At 36.0% G+C, this 19,632-nt stretch overlaps 2 protein-coding genes and 1 pseudogene across 2 annotated transcripts; 2 read left to right on the top strand and 1 right to left on the bottom strand.

The window, feature by feature from the left end:
- The first annotated feature begins 6,636 nt into the window (after positions 1-6,636).
- On the top strand, positions 6,637-7,345 carry LOC132039289 (probably inactive leucine-rich repeat receptor-like protein kinase At5g48380). Its single transcript, XM_059429803.1, has 2 exons — positions 6,637-7,203; positions 7,340-7,345. The coding sequence occupies exons 1-2, from the start codon at positions 6,637-6,639 to the stop codon at positions 7,343-7,345; spliced, it is 573 nt and encodes a 190-aa protein (XP_059285786.1).
- A 4,275-nt stretch (positions 7,346-11,620) lies between these two features.
- On the top strand, positions 11,621-15,896 carry LOC132040133 (polygalacturonase-like; annotated as a pseudogene).
- Positions 15,897-16,114: 218 nt separating this feature from the next.
- On the bottom strand, positions 16,115-18,936 carry LOC132040135 (probably inactive leucine-rich repeat receptor-like protein kinase At5g48380). The gene is made up of 3 exons (XM_059430749.1): positions 18,853-18,936; positions 18,434-18,804; positions 16,115-17,436 (listed from the first exon to the last, which is right to left on the bottom strand). Exon 3 carries the CDS (start codon positions 17,419-17,421, stop codon positions 16,858-16,860), a length of 564 nt encoding a protein of 187 aa, XP_059286732.1. The 5' UTR covers positions 17,422-17,436; positions 18,434-18,804; positions 18,853-18,936; the 3' UTR covers positions 16,115-16,857.
- Between the last annotated feature and the right edge of the window lie 696 nt (positions 18,937-19,632).

Genomic DNA, 19,632 nt, shown 5'->3' with positions numbered 1-19,632 from the left:
TTAAATGGACAGGTTTTCATATCCGGAGAGATGTTCATTTTCTGAACACCTACAAGACAACCGTCACCAGAGGGTCCACAAAAGGCCTCGATCCTCCTAATCATGATTTTTTTTATCTTCATCACTAGTATTTGTAACTCGGTTATTTACAAGACCCGACGGACACGTCTACGCCGCACCTACAAGACAATCGCAGTAGGGTTGTACATATCTTGATGACGTATTTGTAACTCTATTTTCCTAGTTGTTTTTCATCGCATTATCTCGATTCTAATCAATTGCTTCTTAACCCTATTTCCTATATCCCGAACCTACATCATACGTGCTACTATGCACCTGGTTGGAAAGAAAGCCTTCGAAGCTCTGTTAAGCTCTCTAATCACGCGTAGGACTTAGTGGATTTGCCCGTTGGAAAGAGGGCATTACCGTAAATGGGTTTCAAAGTTAACAAAAGTCGGATGGGACCTTGAAAGATTAAAAGCTAGCTCGGTGGTAAGAGGGGAGACATACAAAGAAATTTTGGGATTGATTTGATAAAACTTATTCCCCCTTGTTGTCAAGATGACAACCATCGGGTGTATCTTAGGACGGTTAAGAAGGGTTGGAGGTTATCCTATAGATGTAAACAATGCCTTCTTGCATGGGGATTTGCTAGGTTCCCGATGACTACCCACTCTCACGAGTCGGGTTTCAAACTTAAGAAATCATTATATGGCTTGAGGCAAAAAGGTGGTATGCACGATTACGCGGCCTTACACTTGAGGGTTATTCTTCTTCTTTAAATGATTATTCACTATTAAGCGTTCGGTGTGAAGTTTCACTTGTGGGTGTTTATGTTGATGACGTTATATTAGCGGGAATGATGAAAGAGCCATCGGCAATTTCTACATGCGAGTTCCAATAAAGGATTTGGGGACTTACATTTCTTCCTTGGGGGAAATTATCCGAGAACCTCGTAGCTTGATGGTAAGTCAAAGGAAATTCACTCGAGCTTTTAACAGTTCAAGCTACAATTATTTGAGATCTACATTTCATTGGACCAAGTTAGCCATGGAAGGTCATTAGTCGTAAGAGTAGGTAAACTAAACTACAAGACCGACACGAGTTTTGTTGTTCAACATATAATTTATGCAATCTCCAAAGGTTCCTCATTTCCCGTATTACGTGTATTGAGATACTTACGTTTAGACCCGGAGTCGAGGCTTTCACGAGCCGATTCAACTCAAGGAGAATCACGTCGTGTGTGATTCCAGCGTTCATCGTGGTTACTTCATAGGCCTATCTCCATTTTCGTGGAAATCTAAAGAAACGATTTTTTTCTCTTTGTCCAGAGGAATATAGGTCGATGCGTCGTGTCGTGGCGAGAATTGACTTGGCTAAAACAATGCCATTCTCGCTGCCAAGTCGTTGCACATCGCTAAAAACCCGTTTTCCATGAAAAGACGAAGCGTGTCGAATTAGGCTTTGCCATTTCGTAATAGTTCTTATATACGATCTCTCTTTTTTAAATGATTCACTAAATCGCTATTCATCGCATAATACTGTTCTTCGCAAGTTGGGGGTTTTCTTCTTTCCCCTCCAACTGAGGGGGGGTGGAGTGTTGATGATGATGAAGAAAGGAGAGGACAAAGGGTTAGTTCGTGAAAGAGTTGCGTTCGTGTGCAAACAAAGAAAAAAAAAAAAAAGCCATTTAGTAACACACAAGATATAGTTTTGAGTCAAGTTATTAAATGGTTGGGCTTAATAAGTTTTGGGCTTGTCTCAACGATTGGGCTCGTGGATGACAACAATTTCCATTCGGGCATTCTTGAGGAATCAATTTTTCTCTATTCCGCAAATTTTCCATTCACGCAGATATTTTCCAAATACGAGTTAGTTAGAATATTTATTTTAGTAGCAAATAGGAGAATACTTACAAATTTGTTCTTTTATTGTTTTGTCTTGTTGAAATTTGTTCTTTTATTTCTTTGTCTTGTAGCACAATTTCGTACAAAGTTTCTTTTGTTTTGTAGTACGATTGTTATATAACCATGCACGGTTGAATGAAATAAGATCATCGAAAATTCTCCAAATTCGGTCTTTTTTTCTAAATTTTCTACATGGTATCGAGCAATTTTAAGATCGAATACAAGCTTTCAACCTAATCCTCGTCTCTCTTTACTCATTCTTCATCTCCTTTCATCATGATGGTAGAATTGACGCGAGCAACCTCGAAATCAGCGGTGTCTTGGATCGGACCAGTCCTTATTTTCTTCGCGGGGATGAAGTCACACATTTGATGGAAATGGCTATGGTGCTTGGAGAAGCGTCCATGCTTCATTCTAAGAACAATTTGGGATACATTGAAGGAGACTCAACCATTCCTTCATCTCGACACTCACGAGTTCAAGTTGTGGAGTAGATGTAATGATATGGTCGAACTCTCTCAAAAGAAAGTGTTATTTTACTCCAAATGAAAAGAGCTATGGAAGGACCTTGAAGACAGGTTTGGACAACCCAATGGAGCATTACTCTACCACCTGCAAAAAGAACTAGCTGATCTAGTGCAGGGTTCATCAGACATAGCTGGTTATTACACAAAGATGAAGAAAATCTGGGATGAGCTTGACACTTTATACACCAAAGTGACATCTTTCTTTGCACTTATGAACGGAGGATCTCTGGTTCTTGGTGAAGCAAGAGATGGAGTTTATGTGTTGCCTTTTACTATCAATCGAATCGAAGTTTCTTTAAGTCTAGTGTTTCTTTAAGTCAATGTAGTCTTGTTTCTAGTTGTTTTTCCAATTCTGTAAGAATCAATCGATGTAACTTTGTGGCACGTTAGGTTGGGGTGATGAAGAAGTTCGGTTCATTTCTCAGATTCCACTATTGTGCTTGTGAAATTTGCCCTTTGGCAAGGCAAACCAAGTTACCATTTCCGATTAGTTCCATTAAAACAAAATCTATCTTTGAATTAATTCATATTGATACTTGGGGCCATACAAAACACCTACCCAATGGATATAGATTCCTTACTATAGTAGATGATTTTAGTAGGGCACTTTGGACATATCTTTTAAGTGCCAAGAGTAATGCTTTTCCTATGCTTAAGTACTTCTTGGCTATGGTTGAAAGACAATTTGGGTCCAAGATTAAGTGTATAAGGTCGATAATGTAACTAGGAAGTGGGAGTACTTGAATTCTTTGCTTCTCGAGAATAGTGCATCAAACATCTTGTGTAGCAACCCCTCAATAAAATGGAATTGTAGAGAGGAAACATAGACATTTGCTAGAAACCTCAAGGGCACTCCTACATCAATCTAAACTACCTATCTCTTATTGGGGAGAATGCCTTCTCACATCCCATTTCGATAAATAGATTTCATGTTTTTAAATGGTAAAACCCCTAAGAACTTGTCTTTTCATCACTGATTATAGTTTTCTTAAGTGCTTTGGATGTCTCATTTTGCCTCTACTCCGATCAGATCGAAATTTTCAACCTAGGGCGTATCGTGTCTTTTAGGATATCCCGAAAGGGATACAAAGCCGCCGGGAGTTAAAGTCCGAGAAAGGTTTTCATATCCGAGAGATGTTCATTTTCATGAACACTTCTTTCTCTTTTTCTTCTAAATCCAACACTCTACCGTCACCACTCCTACAACACGCAATTTCCCGATGCTACCCTTCAAAATACCTGTTGTCCGATACAACACCCGATCCTCACTAATCATGATTTTTTTTATCTTCATCACTCACCTAGTCCATCACCTACTCTTCCTAATCCGCACGCCTGTTATACAAGACCCAATGGACACATCTCCCTCGCACCTACAAGACAATCGGAGAGGTCCACAAAAGGCCTACATATCTTGATGACTATATTTGTAACTCTATTTTCCTCACTGACCTGGATGCTAGTTGTTTTACTGTTTCTTCTCCTGCCCCTGTGTTTCCTTTTACTGCATTATCTGATTCTAATCAATTGCTTCTTAACCCTATTTCCTATATCACTGAACCTACATCATATGAACAAGCTACTATGCACCCTGGTTGGAAGAAAGCCATGAATTCTGAGATTGAAGCTCTAGAAGCTAATCACACATGGGACTTAGTGGATTTGCCCGTTGGAAAGGGACATTACCCTGTAAATGGGTTTTCAAAGTTAAGCAAAAGTCAGATGGGACCCTTGAAAGATTAAAAGCTAGACTGGTGGTAAGAGGAGACATACAAAGAGCTGGGATTGATTTCAATGAAACTTATTCCCCTGTTGTCAAGATGACAACCATCAGGTGTATCTTAGCAGTTGCAGTTAAGAAGGGTTAGAGGTTATCCCGATCTCTTCTGCATGGGATTTGCAAGAAGAAGTTTACATGAAGGTTGCAGTATGACTACCCCTCTCGTCAGGTTTGCAAGCTTAAGAAATCATTATATGGCTTGAGGCAAGCGTCTAGACAGTGGTATGCACGATTAGCAGCAGCCTTACACTTCAAGGGTTATTCTTCTTCTTTAAATGATTATTCACTATTCTTTAAGCATTCAGGTGATTCGGTTTCACTTGTGGGTGTTTATGTTGATGACGTTATATTAACTGGGAATGATGAGGTAGAATTGACGCAACTGAAGCAATTTCTACATGCAGAGTTCCAAATAAAGGATTTAGGGGACTTACATTTCTTCCTTGGGCTTGAAATTATCCGAGAACCTCATGGTTTGATGGTAAGTCAAAGGAAATTCACTCTTGAGCTTTTAGCTGAGTTCAACTGCGACCATTTGAGATCTGTTTCATCTCCTTTGGACCCATCTTGCAAGTTATCTGCCATGGAAGGTGATTCATTAGCTGATCCCACAGTCTACAGAAGATTAGTAGGTAAACTAAACTACCTTACACACACAAGACCTGACCTGAGTTTTGTTGTTCAACACCTTTCACAATTTATGCAATCTCCAAAGGTTCCTCATTTCTCTGCTGCATTACGTGTATTGAGATACTTACGTTTAGACCCAGGTCAAGGGCTTTTCATGAGATCTGATTCATCCTTTTCTCTACTCACTTTTTGTGATGCCGATTGGGCATCGTGTGTGGATTCCCGACGTTCTATCAGTGGTTACTTCATCAGTCTTGGCGGATCTCCCATTTCGTGGAAATCTAAGAAACAGATTTCCGTCTCTTTGTCCTCCGCCGAGGCTGAATATAGGTCGATGCGTCGTGTCGTGGCAGAATTGACTTGGCTCAATCGACTTCTGTCTGATCTGTCTGCGCCACCTTCACTACCCATTCCGGTTCACTCCGACAGCCAAGCTGCCTTGCACATCGCTTTTTCCATGAAAGGACGAAGCATGTCGAATTAGACTGCCATTTCGTCAGGCAGCAGTTCTTATCTGGTCTGATCTCTCTCAATTTTGTGCCATCTTCTGCACAGTTAGCAGATATCTTCACTAAATCGCTATCAGGACCATCGCATAATACTCTTCTTCGCAAGTTGGGGGTTTCTTCTTTCCCCTCCAACTTGAGGGGGGGTGTTGAGAATGGTATCATCTCCTCCATTGATGATGATGAAAGAAAGGAGGAGGACAAAAGGGTTAGTTCGTGAAAGAGTTGTGTTCGTGTGCAAACAAAGAAAAAAAAACTGATTTAGGGTAACACTTCAAGTATCTGAGTTTTGAGTCAAGTTATTAAATGGTTGGGCTTAATAAGTTTTGGGCTTGTCTCAACAGTTGGGCTCACGGATGACAACAATTTCCATGGCCCAACTCAGGCATTACTGAGGAATCAATTTTTCTCTATTCCAGAAATTTTCCATTCACTGTAGATATTTTCCAAATACAGAGTTAGTTAGAATATTTATTTTAGTAGCAAATAGGAGAATAGCAGCTGTACCAATTTGTTCTTTTATTGTTTTGTCTTGTAGAACAGCTGTGCAAATTTGTTCTTTTATTTCTTTGTCTTGTAGCACAGCTGTACAAAGTTTCTTTTGTTTTGTAGTAGAGCAGATTGTTATATAACCATGCACAGTGGAATGAAATAAGATCATCAGAAAATTCTCCACAATTCAGTCTTTTTTCCTAAATTTTCTACATGTAGCCCATAAGTATAATTCTTCAAGGAATCCAACTTGCACTTGAAATCAGCTTCACAGCTTCTGATCAGCAGTCTTCTAAGAACCTGATTCTTTCGATATCTACATAATACTCTTGCAATCCATTTAGTAGCATAACCAGTATCTCCAAGAGACGTCGTTCTTTTTAGTTGTTTGTTAAGCATCAAAACCAATTTAAGCTCAACTCAACAATACATGACAGCAACAAGCTTCTCAAGTTTCTGTTCTGTTTCTGTATGTTCAAATGATTCAACTTGCTGTTTTTCAGATATTAAAGCTGGAGAAGTTTGTTACTAGAATGAGTTTCATGGAGCTGCAAACAGCGACTTTTGATTTCAGTGAAGAGTGTTTAGTAGGAATTGGAATGTTAGGAAATGTGTACAAAGCAATTCTACAAAATAGCTGGACGCTTGCAATCAAGAAGCTCAATGTTAGGGAAAATTTGGAGGACGAGTTTGTCTCTGAGATTACAACTCTCGGTGGTCTGAGGCATCGGAACCTATTACCTCTTATAGGTTTCTGTGTTGAAAGGGAAAAAAGACTTCTTGTTTACAAATAGATGCATCATGGAAATCTTCATGAATGGCTGCACTCAAACGAGGATAAGGCGAAGATTTTGGACTTCCCTCTTAGAGTTAAAGTTGCACTTGGGATAGCAAAAGGCCTGGCTTGGCTTCATCATGGGTATGAATTACACGTTACTCACGGAAGCATAAGCACACGGTGTATCTTGCTAGATCAAAATTTTGAATCGAAAATATCCAACTTTTGGGAAGCAAAATTTTGGAGTAAGAATGATACTGCATTAAGTTGGAGTCTTTTCCCAGTAGCTGGATATTCAGGTTTAGGTTCTTACAAGCAAGACATCTACTGCTTTGGTGTTGTGCTTCTCGAGCTTGTAACAGGGAAGGAGCCACATGAATTGACCAGCTCAAGAAATCTATTTGATCACTCGCCTAGTCTACTTGATGCAGATAGAGATTTGCTTGGGAAAGGAATCAATGATTTGATCCTCCAATTTCTAGAGTTAGCTTGTGACTGTGTGAAGTTTTTTCCTAATGAAAGGCCGACGATGCTGGCAGTGTATGAAAAACTCAAGACAATTTCTCAGGGTCGAAACGACCAGGTATAGGAAACTCCCTTATCAACCGCCATTTGAAGTCTGTAAGACTAGTACTATTATTGTTTATTTGGTTAGAGAACATCAATTTAATAGCATCAAAGAAGCTTTGTGTTTTTACATTGAATAGCTTTTGCTGCAGCTGTAATATCAAAGACTTGCATATAATTTACAACATTGGAAAGCCATATCGATTGCATGCTTCTAAAAGAGCCTCAGCAGACTAATGCTGCACTTTATAGGCATTTTTCTGAGAGTTGTCTTCAGAAATTGGCCTAAAGCAGTTTCTCAGAACATCAGTATTTTATCAAGTGCAAATATCTCATTTCAAAACATAACCATGATGTTCAAACCAACTACAACACCTGATCCCCCCTGCTGTTTCAATCTAAATTTGATCAGTTGTAATATTATATAGATGCTTATTAGATTGAGTCTATTCATTCTGTATACTAACTAAAGTCATTGCAATTATATTTCTCAGAACTTTTTTCTCTAGGGTAAGGTTTAGTGAGTCAGGAAGGCTACTTATTACTGACAATTTGAGGAAGATTAAGGTCATTAATTGTTAGGATTGCAAACAGGAATAATGCATTAGGCTACTTTCTAGATGCAAATGATGAATATCTAGCAAAGTCCAATTAAAAACAATGAACAACTCACAAGTTTTTTGGTGTATTTGGAGCAAATGATGGATATCTAGCAAATACAAAAGGAGATGAGTGAAGGAATATATGGTAAATAATTTCTCTACTCTTAATCAGAGGTTCTTTCTAGTTCGATTACCGAAATGAGGTCACTTTTGGTAAAGAGCACTAAAGATTTTACCATGAGAATTCAAATTGTTCGAGCTAGGTTGTGGATTCTGAACACTGAATGACAAAGAAAATGACATCAACAAATGATGTCATGTTCAAATGGTGCACTGTATCTTATTTCAGTTGTACTAAAAGGTGCACTTTTTGGTATACCAGGTCTCTCTTTTGGTGATGAAAAAGGAAAGGTCCTTTCTTTTGGTTAAGCTTAAGCAACTTGAAACCCCAACTTGCATCTGTATATCCCTTTTTAGCATGTTTTAGAAAGAAGTCCAAGCTAAGACCTTTGGACTTTATTGACTTGACATGTTTTCTCTTCTTCCAAATGTAACTTGACGTGTTCAACGTCTATTCCCTGCCATCATAATTCATAAACTTTGTCGGTCCAACAAGTTCCATAGGGATAAAGTTATTTGTATTTCGTGTCTGAGTGGAATTTCGAGCCAAAATTGTAACGAGAAAGATATGAATGAGCCCAATTTCCAGTGAAGGGTATAAAATTAGATCATTTTATTTAATTTAGGAATAAAACGGAGGACAAAGTTAGTTCCATTCATCATCAAGGGGAATCTTGTTGTAAATAGTCTAAACATAATGTATTTCCTGTATCACCAAATAAAAAACATAATTAATTAGTTGAAGGTTAAATATACTAATTTAGTCAACTATTCCAAAAATCAGGAATAAGAACTTACCAGTTACCAATACACTATATGAACTAGATTAAAAGTACTCCCTCTGTCCCATATTAGTTGTTTTGTTTCGCTTTTTGAGGGTCAAGTTGACTAATCATCTGAGATAAATTGGATTAAATCAATTCAGTATTTTAAAATTTTAGTTTAGATATTAAAAAACTACACGAAAAGTACTACAAGTTTTAATTCTTCTCATATTAATACGGTGAAAAAATATATCTTAAAATGTTGGTAAAAATTTATACAGTTTGACTTTTATAAAAGAAAAGTGGACAAGCAACATGAAAATGGAGGGACTAATTAACTTCCTACTTTTTTTATGCATGATATTCTTGTGTTTGCTTACGTGAAATTGTTGATTGAATTAGCAACAACAAATAAAACACACATTTCAATGTTGGACAACGTTGACAATGGACGTTTTGAAAAATTGATTGTAAGTTACTCCCTCCATTCCAAAATAAGTGTCTTTTTAGATTTTTTATTTTATTCCAAAATAAGTGACGCTTTAGGATTTCAAGAAGAAATTAATCCTATTCTTCCAAACTTACCCTTATTTATAATCAAGAATCATTAAATAACTTTTCTTTTTCTAAGCATTTATTAGAGGTAAGTTGGTAAAAACACTCATAATTTTCTAGGAGTGAGCAATTTCTTAAGAAGTGTGCATGAGCTAAAAGGCACGCTTATTTTGGAACGGAGGGAGTAGCATATATTAACCTTTCAATGTTGGACAACGTTGACAGTGGACGTTTTAAAAAATTGATTGTAAAATAAAACACATCTATTAACCTTTATACACTATCAGTCTATCACCGAAATTTAACCAATTATAACATTTTACTATTTTATTTTTAGGTGATCATGCATGTCGATCAGACTTATATATTAGGAAAAATTACTCGTTTTTATATGTCTGCTTACCATGATAGTGTTAAAAAATTATACATGACTCTCAATACACATAACTTAAATCTAAAAAGTAACTTTTGGTAAATCCGTTTTTTTGTTTTGTTAAGAGGGATGGAAATTCCTTCTCCGTTATTGGCTAGTGGTGTAGCCCCCCACGTTGCATCTTCAACTTCTTCTTTTCTCTTTTTTTCTTCTTCTTTTTTTACATCTGCATCTTCAACTTCTCTTTGGACAACAAGAAAATTGTGAGAAAAAAATAACAAGCTAATTCTACTTTCTCTCGTAGGGAAAAAAGTTCTACTTTCTTAATTTAATTCTGTCATTTAAAACAAATTCTAATTGGACTTTAATTTTATGTTTTCTTTTTTCACCATAGGTTAAATGTTATTAGACATTTAGACTAAACAAATAAGTTTCACAATATTTGATGCCCCGGATATCATCTCGAGTTGTGGCGATCACATTTCTATTGATAACAAAATCAATTAATTTATGCACCCTTAAATATTAATTCCAAATTAAATGCCATTTTAACTTCTTCTTTTTTAATTTTTTTAATAGGTTTTAGAACATCAACTTTTTCAAATTCAAATAATATTCTTTTGTTTTTGCTTTGAAAGATGACTAAATTGTTAACTTTCAAATAAGATAAAGTGGGGGGAAATGTCAAAAGTAAGGGCAAAGATCAAAGAGAATTTCTGTTTCATTCTCTTGTATAATTATCACCGTGAATAGGCATAGGTACAATGTGTTCATATATTCCCAACAATATTAAAATACTAAAAAATGACAATAACATGTTTATAAAGCTAGCTAGTTTAGCATGTATGTACTGACCTTTTGCCAAAATTATTTACACCGTCATTTGAAAGATAATTTTAGGTAACTTTATTTAATAAATATTACTCCATTTATAACCTAGATAAATGAAATATAACATGCTATACGATAGTCTATTTGGCCAAGTTTCCAGAATTTGCTTGTTTTGAAAAATAATTTTTTTGTTGTCCGAAGTGCTTTTGAAAAAGTATTTTCGAAAATTAATAATTTGTATTGGACAAATTAATTTGAAAAATACTTTTGTCAATATCAAATCAACAATTTCTGTTTACTCGAGCTTTCCAGATAAGCATTATTTTCTAAAAAAAAGATAAAAGTTTTTAGCTTCCCAAAAACTTAACCAAACACACTATAAATCAAATAAATAGTGTAAATGAATTCACACTGTAAGTGTAACTTAATTCCAAAGCTTAAAAAAAAAAAAAAAATCCAAAGCTAAATGGTTCTTCTATAATGGTGTAACCCTGTCTTGCCCATGTACGACTATAAAATAGGCTTTTTATTGTTCATGACAAAAAGTCAATTAACTGAATAAAGATTAGAGAACTGTTTTCTGTGAGGGACCTTTTATTTTCCTCTCTTGCTTGAAGAAATTTATGTTAAATCTTTGATAACCAACTTTCAGTTTCTGTCATCTAAAAATTCTCTGTTCTCAATTTTTTTTTCTTTCTATTTATTAATGAACAGAAAAAGAAAAAAGGAAAACCAGTTTCAGGTCATTAACATATTATGCCAAAAAACTTCCATAATCCACATAAGCTCAAAGTGCCTCCTTTAGCTTCTTGGAAAAACTTTTAGTTAGTACTAATTGTTTTTTTTTTTTGGTAGCTATAGTCTTTAACATGTGAGCAATATATGCTAGTGCCTTCTTGTTCTTTCTCAAATTTTTTAGATCTTGAAGTAAAGTAAGTTACATTTTCGAGCTACAGAAAAAACAGTTTTCTTGCTTTTTATTTCACATGTATTTCACAAAAAGATAGTAACTCTTTTTATTAAGTGTAAAACTGAATAATAAAAAACAAAGAAGCAAGTTGTACAGTAAAGCTCAATTATAAATATGCCTCAACTCAAAAACTGCTCAACCACACTCATAGCATATCTCAACTCTTAATCTTCTCTATTTTGGTCTTTAATTAATCATTTCATATCTCATCAAGAAAGATGAAAATAGAGAACCCCTTTTCATTATATTCTATATCTAATTTCACTTCTCCATATTTTTGACTATTTTGCATCTCTGATATTTGTCCATTCAATGTTGTAAATTATGGTGCAAAACCAGATGGGAAAACTGATTCATCAAATGCTTTTTTAACTGCTTTCACTCAGCTTGTGGCCTCTTCAAAACCAGCCACAATTTATGTACCACAAGGAATAGTTCTTAGTTAAACAAGCACATTTTAAAGGAAAATGCAAGAACAAAGCCACAATGTTTCGAATCGATGGTACACTTGTGGCGCCTTGCGATTATAATGTGATTGGAAATGCCAAAAATTGGCTTCTGTTTGAAGGTGTTGATGGAGTTTCCATTCATGGTGGTAGACTTGATGGCCAAGGATCTGGTTTGTGGGCTTGCAAAGCCTATGAGAAGAATTTTCTGAGGGGCGCCACGGTAAGTCCTCTAAGAAGAATTTAACCTGAGGGGCGCCACGGTAAGTCTTCTAAGAAGAATTTAACCTATATACATTGACGGTATAAAGGACATAACTATTTTATTTTATTGTAGCAATTAACCTGCTTTGTTAGCCATGTTACGTACTAATCTCACTATTTTTATGAATCTGTTACATGTATTATCTTTTAGATAACGTATCGATAGTGTAACTTATTATAGTATACATTATTCAAAATTTCATTACCCGAGCAAGAAGGATCGTTGACGCGGCGCATGTACCATTATAAGGAATTTAACTTATATACACTGACAGTATAAAGAACGTAACTATGTACCACCAGTATATTTTATCATGTCGCAACAAGTAATCTGCTTTATTATTCAGGTTATGAATTGTTACATATTGTTATCTCTTAGGCAATCTATACTGTGCAATAGACAAGTTCAAAGGCTGTTCATTTCTCTTTATGAGTTGTAACGTTCCCTTCAAATAAGGATAAACATGTACTTTATGTGAATAACCGTGCAAGCATTTTCTACCCTGGTATTATTATGGTTGTTTAATTTTTTCTAAAGCAGTATTAACTTTAAAATGGTAATGAGCTATGACTTTAGACCATAGAAATCTTAATTAAATGCTGCTTTTAAACAGAAATGAAAATCCAATTGCTTATTATTCAGTTGGATGCTGACAAATTGTTATATTGTTTTCTTGCTATTTGCAGACTCTGGGATTTTCCAATTCTAACAATGTAGCAATAACTGGACTAACTTCATTGAACAGCCAAATGTTTCACATTGTCATCAATGGGTGCAAAAATGTGAAGTTGCAGGCTGTCAAAGTTTTTGCGCCGGGCAAAAGCCCGAATAGGGATGGCATTCATGTTCATTTATCGTCGGAGATCTCAATCTTGAACTCGATAATCAGTACTGGAGATGATTGCGTATCCATCGGTCGAGGAACTACTAACTTGTGGATCCAAAATATGGCTTGTGGCCCTGGACATGGAATCAGGTAAAAATAATACCCCTCCATTCCAATTTATGTGATGATATTTGACTAGGGACGGAGTTTAAAAATATAAGATAGACTTTTGAAATTTGTGATCTAAAACAATCATAAATAGCTGTGTGACTATAAATCATCTCATTAACGGTAAATTGGGAAGATTAAAGTTTAATTATTACTCCCTCTATTCCAATTTATGTGGCACCGTTCGGATTTCGAGAGTCAAACAATTTAATTTTGACTATCAATCCGCGCATGAATCTTTAAATTTTTTGAAATAAAATACACATATTTGAAAGCTACGTAAAAAGTACTATAATTTACAATAATTGATAATTCAAAATTCTTAAAAGATACATGAAAATTATGGTCAAAGGAAGACTTATTTGAATCTCGAAATACGAAAAGTGCCACATAAATTGAGACGCAGAGAGTACTAAATATAGAAATGTGTCATTCTTTTTTAACTTACTTGAATAAAGAGTGTCACATGAATTGGGACAAGAGGAGTAAAAGATAAGTACATTTAACTGTCCATAATTAGTGAGATCAGTAAACATGGAAATAAGACACAGATAACTTGCTATATATGTATGTTAAATGCAATACATCAAATCCACCCCAAACTATACCTGAAAAGTCTACACTCCAACTATTTAGCTACGACCTATTACACAGTTTAATAATGTAAAATCTGGAATTTAATACCACCTCGACACACACATACAACTAGTTGCATAAAGGGAGGTGTGATACACTCTTTGCCATTTCAATGGACACTGTTAACGCCACATTGGATATCTTTTAAATTTTAATTTCTTGTTATTTTCCTTTTTATTTATTCATTTGATTTTCTATTGTTAATTATATTTACACTAATCACACACACACACACACAAAAAAATCCTCCCATAATTACATCTTCTTAATCATTAAACCATCTCACCATCCCATTTCACTACAACCACCATATAATAACCACCCCCACCACCAATTTCACCACAACCATATCGCCACCACCAAATTTGCCACCACCAATTTCACCACCACCATATCGCCCACTACCACCACAATCAAACTCACCACCACCATATCCATCATCACAACAAACCTACCATCAAACCCACCACCGTAAAATAAAAAAAATTAATCACAAATTTCACCACCCACAACTAAATCAATCATTAAATCGCTTCACAACTACTAACACTGTAAGAAATTGCAAACAATCTCCATAAATTCAAGATTTCGGTTATTAAACCACCACCATTGCCTTTTGTCGACTTATAACCAAATCCACCACCAAATTTACAAATCATTATTGATAATTTTTAACAATGTAATATTAAGAACAAGTTAAAGTGAGAGAAAAATAAAAGAAATTGAAGATTGGTCGCAAAAAATAAAAAGCTTGCCGGAAAAAATTTCCGGCCAAGATCTGTTACACTATTTCCATATGATGACAATGAAGATTCTTGTCCTACAAATCTTATAGGAAGGATAATCCAAATCAGAATTCAAGAATCTTTTTAGGAACAAAAAAAATGAAAAGACAAATTTTAAAAATAGAAGTTATATATGAAAGAAAAAAGTCAAATTATTAGAAGAAGAATTGTAGTAGTATTTTGATTTTGGTGGTGGTGGGTTTAATGAACACATTATAATAAAGAATACAATTATGGATTATGGTGGTTCAATATCAAAATCGCGGTAGTTGGTATATATATGCCAAGAAGGTGGGAGGGGGAGGGGCGGCGTGGTGGTGGTCAAATTCTAGAAGAAAAAGGGTTTGGGGTACTAATTGGGGGTGGGGGTGGCGTGAGAGTGGAGGAGGGGCGGGTTCTTTCTCAAAGATGTTAAATGAAGAAGAAGTTACATTTTCGGGAGCGGGTAGGGGGTATTTCACATGTGGAAGAAGAAAGGAAGAAGAAATGGAGGGTTGGGGTGGGGATTATTAAAAAATATTTTTTTTAATTAAAAAAAGAAAATAATAAATAAATTTTAATTAAAACGCGCCTCTTTTTTTAATTATTTTTATAATTGCTGCCACACTCATAGCTATGTAGGGTGGTAATAATCTTCTCTATTTTGGATGTTAATTAATCATGTAATATCTCATCAGTAAGTTTGAAAATGAGAACTCGACATTTTGGGTATAGTTTAAGTGTGATTTGATGTGTTTTGCCTTTTTTATGTGGTGAATTTTGTGCAGCATTGGAAGTTTAGCCAAGGATTTTGAAGAAGCTGGGGTGCAAAATGTGACAGTGAGATCAGTTATTTAAGAACACAACAAATGGTGTGAGGATCAAAACATGGGGCAGACCAAGTACTGGCTTTGTCAATAATGTTCTTTTCCAGCACGCCACGATGATTGACGTTCAAAATCCAATCGTTATTGATCAAAATTACTGCCCGTATAACAAAAATTGTCCTGGCCAGGTCTCAGGTGTGAAAGTTAGTGATGTCACATATCAAGATATCCATGGAAGTTCAGCAACACGAGTCACGATGAAATTTGATTGCAGTAAAGAGAATCCATGCAGAAGAATAAAATTGGAAGACGTAAATCTCACTTATAAGAATGAACCAGCTGCTGAAGCTTCATGTGCTAATGTGGCAGGAACAACTTCTGGCATTATTCAGCCTACCGGTTGTTTGTAATCGAAAATTCAAGAAAACGGTTCTTTCCTGATTAATTTTGGTATATTTAGCTAGCTTTTTATTTAGATTAGAGAGCCAGTGGTTTAATTTAATTGCTTATACTAGGTATCAGTAGCTTTGTCATATTACTTTGTTGAAATTAAAAGTGCTTGCTTGAGCCTGTGGGGCGATTTGAATGCCCTGCTCAGCAACCCAAAGAGAAATTGTCTTCTCACTATTCATTGTTAAAGAATGTCTTTCTACTTTGGTCTATTCGAAGTGTCAATTACATGCTTTATTTGTCACATTTAGGCAAGTAAAATGTTCAGTATTCATATTAAGAATTTTGAACTTGACAAGAGGGATTGCTCAGATAGTAAGCATCCTCCACCTTCCAACCTGAAGGTTGGGGGTTCGAGTCACCAAAGGAGCAAAAGGGTGGAGCTCCTGGGGGGAGGGGTAAAAAAAATAATAAAAAAGAATTTTGAACTTCTATAAGTTCCAGTAATCTTCTTAGTTCTGTAAAAGCATCTGGTTCTGTTTGCTCGAGGCCAATTTCAGCATACAACTCTCAGAAATTGCCAATAAAATTTGGAACTAAGTCAATTCAGCATAAGTCTTCCATATATTCTTCTAAAAACTGCAAATGCAGTTAGTAAGGCTTCCGAATGCAGTAAAATAGATACAGATTCTTAAATATTACAGTTGTAACAGAAGCTATAAGCATACAGACTCGTAACACAGGTTTCATGCTTTAATTTAGAGTATTCCTAATTTGTTTTGCTAAGTAACCGGATAAACTGTAGCCCTAGTCATTTAGACTTGAAATATCAGTTGATAATGGTATCTTTTGTATCCAGTCCCTTCGACCTTGAGAAATATTCTTGAGTGTATCATACACTTCCAGCATTGTTGGCCTTTCATTCGGAAAGAACTTCACACAGTTGCAAGCCAAGTCAAGAAATTGGAGGATCAAATCATCGACTCCTTTTCCAAGCAAATCTCTATCTGCATCAAGTAGACAAGGAGAGTGATCAAATAGATTTCTCGAGCTGGTCAATTTATGTGGTTCCTTTCCAGTTATAAGCTCAAGAAGCACGACACCAAAGCAGCAGATGTCTTGCCTGTAAGAACCTAAACTGAATATTCAGCTACTGGGAAAAGACCCCAACTTAAAGTAGTATCATTCTTACTCCAAAATTTTGCTTCCCAAAAGTTGGATATTTTGGGTTCAAGATTTTGATCTAGCAAGATATATCGTGTGCTTATGCTTCCGTGTGTAACGTGTAATTCGTACCCATGATGAAGCCAAGCCAGGCCTTTTGCTATCCCAAGTGCAATTTTAACTCTCATAGGAAAGTCAAAATTCCTGGCCTTATCTTCATTCGAGTGCAGCCATTCATGAAGATTGCCATTATGCATGTATTTGTAAACAAGAAGTCTTTTTTCCATTTCAACACAGAAACCTATTAGAGGCAATAGGTTCCAGTGCCTCAAACCACCATGAGTTGTTATCTCCGAGACAAACTCATCTTCCAAATTCTCCCAGTCATTCAATTTCTTGACACCAAGTGTCCAGCCATTCGGTAGAATTGCTTTGTACACTTTGCCCAACATTCCGTTTCCTACCAGATAGTCTTCACTAAAATCAGAAGTCGCGTTTGCCAGCTCCTTGAAGCTCATTCGCGTAAGAAACATCTCCAGCTTTAGTATCTGTAAACAAGCAAGTTGAGCTATTAGAACATACACAGAACAGAACAGAACAAAACTTTGAGAAGCTTATTGCGGTCACATTCTAGTATGCGATGGACTAATGCGGTTTTATTAATCTGTATCCAATATTATAAAGTTAAACAGAAACAAAATCTGGAAAAATTTCAGAAAACGTAAAACAGAAACTGAAATAAATATGACCAGTATCTGAAAATATATGGAAAATCAAACCGAGCCCACTGAATTCACAGTGTGTCCTTAAGGAAATTATTCCCCTCAATATATCCGAGGTGTAGGAATCTTTCTCCCTGGATAGAACGATTTACTCACCAAAATAGCGTACAAAGAAATTCGATGTCGATGAACCACTCGAAGGCAGAATATCACACGAGATTTTAAGAAGTGCAGAAAAGAAGAATAAGAATATCAGAAAATTTCGTAAGTAAAAATTCTGAGGATCAACAAAAATATATAGCCATTGAAGCACTGATTGGTTGCAACTTTTCAGAAAAGTCACAGTTTTTTTTTTTTTTTTTTAAAAGGGAGGAAAATTTAAAAATAATCCGGGAAAGAAACGGGTCGCGGGTCAGACACGCAGATCCGGGTCACTAACGGGTCAGGTTCTGGATAATTTAATTAATTAATTAAATAATAATTAATTAATTAATTAAATAATAATTAGTTAAATAATTAAAATTAAAGAAAATTTGGTCCAAAAAGACTATCAATCGAAGCCGAAGCCGAGCGACGACGATGGCGCGAGGGGAGACCCTCTTCTTAACCCTTTAGCAACAAGGAGTGCTTCTACTTTTAAGTAGGAGAACTTTTGTTTTCACTACCAATGAGAGACAAATGCTTATTTCATAAAGTAAAAGGAAACAACTCATTTTCTCTCCATTTCCCATTCAACCTATCAATTAAACCCAACATGCGGTGCAAGCAAAAAATACAACTTAACAATGCAAGGGGAAATCTGATAATTCAGCATGATTTTTACCTTCTGGTGGCTGCTTAATTTCTCTTCACTTCCTGAATTTAAATGTTTCTTTGACCTTAGCTTCCATTTGTTCAATGAGACTATCGTGTTGATAGCTTTGCTAGGAAATTGAAATACACGAAGGATTAAAACCAATGTAGTGAAAACTACCCAACCAATCACAAACGCTTTGATGAACGAAGCACGATCTATATGTTTCCATATCCAAGAATCCCCACATCCACTCAAGGGCTTCCCACAAAGATCTGGTGCAAAATTCTCAGCATTGATTTGTTTGCTAACAAATGATGGCACTAGACCAGTCAAGTAATTGTTGGCTACACTGAACGTCTTCAGACGAAGCAAATTGCCTATCCTGCTTGGAATTTCACCTTCTAGATCATTGTAGTCCAACTTTAGAACGTTAAGGTATGTACAACTAGCTATATCACGCGGTATATTGCCAAAAAATGTGTTATTTGAGAGATCAAGTGATGTAACATATTCAAGTATTACGTACTGAAATATCGGTAGGGATAATTGTTGGGTTTTGATATTGGTGAATGGGAAATGATGGGATGAAAAGTGAAGGGAATGTAAAAGGCCCCTTTTGCTTTGGGAATGTAAAAGGTCCTTTGCTTTGGTTAAAGCATTTGTCCCACATAGAAAAAGAGAGGAAAAGAGAGGTATATATTACATTACACCTTCTCTAGTTAAAAGGATTGAGGCGGCAAGGACCCTCGCGCCGTCGGCCGTCGCTTCGCTCGTCCTTAAAAAAAAAAAAACATCCTACGCGGATCGACCGTGACCCGCGACTTGTGATCGACCCGGTCCGTTTTTCTCTTCCCGATATTTTCGAACCCCCTCCAAAAACCCGGTGACCGATCCGAATGGTTGTAAACATTCGTAATCGCCTCCTAACCGCTATAAATTCTCGATTTGTTCCGGGTAATTCATAACGAATTTTTCGCGCTAAAAAACAAAATAAAACCTTTCTCAAAAAAACTCTCTTTGTTTTATTTCGTGTGATACACCGCCGTTGAGTGGTTGGTCGCTACTTGAATTCGGGAGTACTACTATTCTCGGTAAGATAATCGTTCTATCCCGCGAGGGGATATTCCATCAACCTCGAGTACCGTGAGGGGAATAATTTCCTTAAGGACACACTTGGAACTAAGTGGACTCGATTATACTCCGAAAATATTTTTATTTTTTCAACA

This window comes from Lycium ferocissimum, chromosome 12, assembly GCF_029784015.1.
Source record: "Lycium ferocissimum isolate CSIRO_LF1 chromosome 12, AGI_CSIRO_Lferr_CH_V1, whole genome shotgun sequence".
Lineage (NCBI taxonomy): Eukaryota > Viridiplantae > Streptophyta > Magnoliopsida > Solanales > Solanaceae > Lycium > Lycium ferocissimum.
The sequence above is the reverse complement of the archived record's forward strand: the minus strand, read 5'-3'. Positions and strand labels throughout refer to the sequence as shown.

Bases quoted from the DNA above. Each gene is read 5' to 3' on its own strand.
- LOC132040135 (XM_059430749.1), bottom strand. From the start codon at position 17,421: ATGTTTCTTACGCGAATGAGCTTCAAGGAGCTGGCAAACGCGACTTCT.
- LOC132039289 (XM_059429803.1), top strand. From the start codon at position 6,637: ATGCATCATGGAAATCTTCATGAATGGCTGCACTCAAACGAGGATAAG.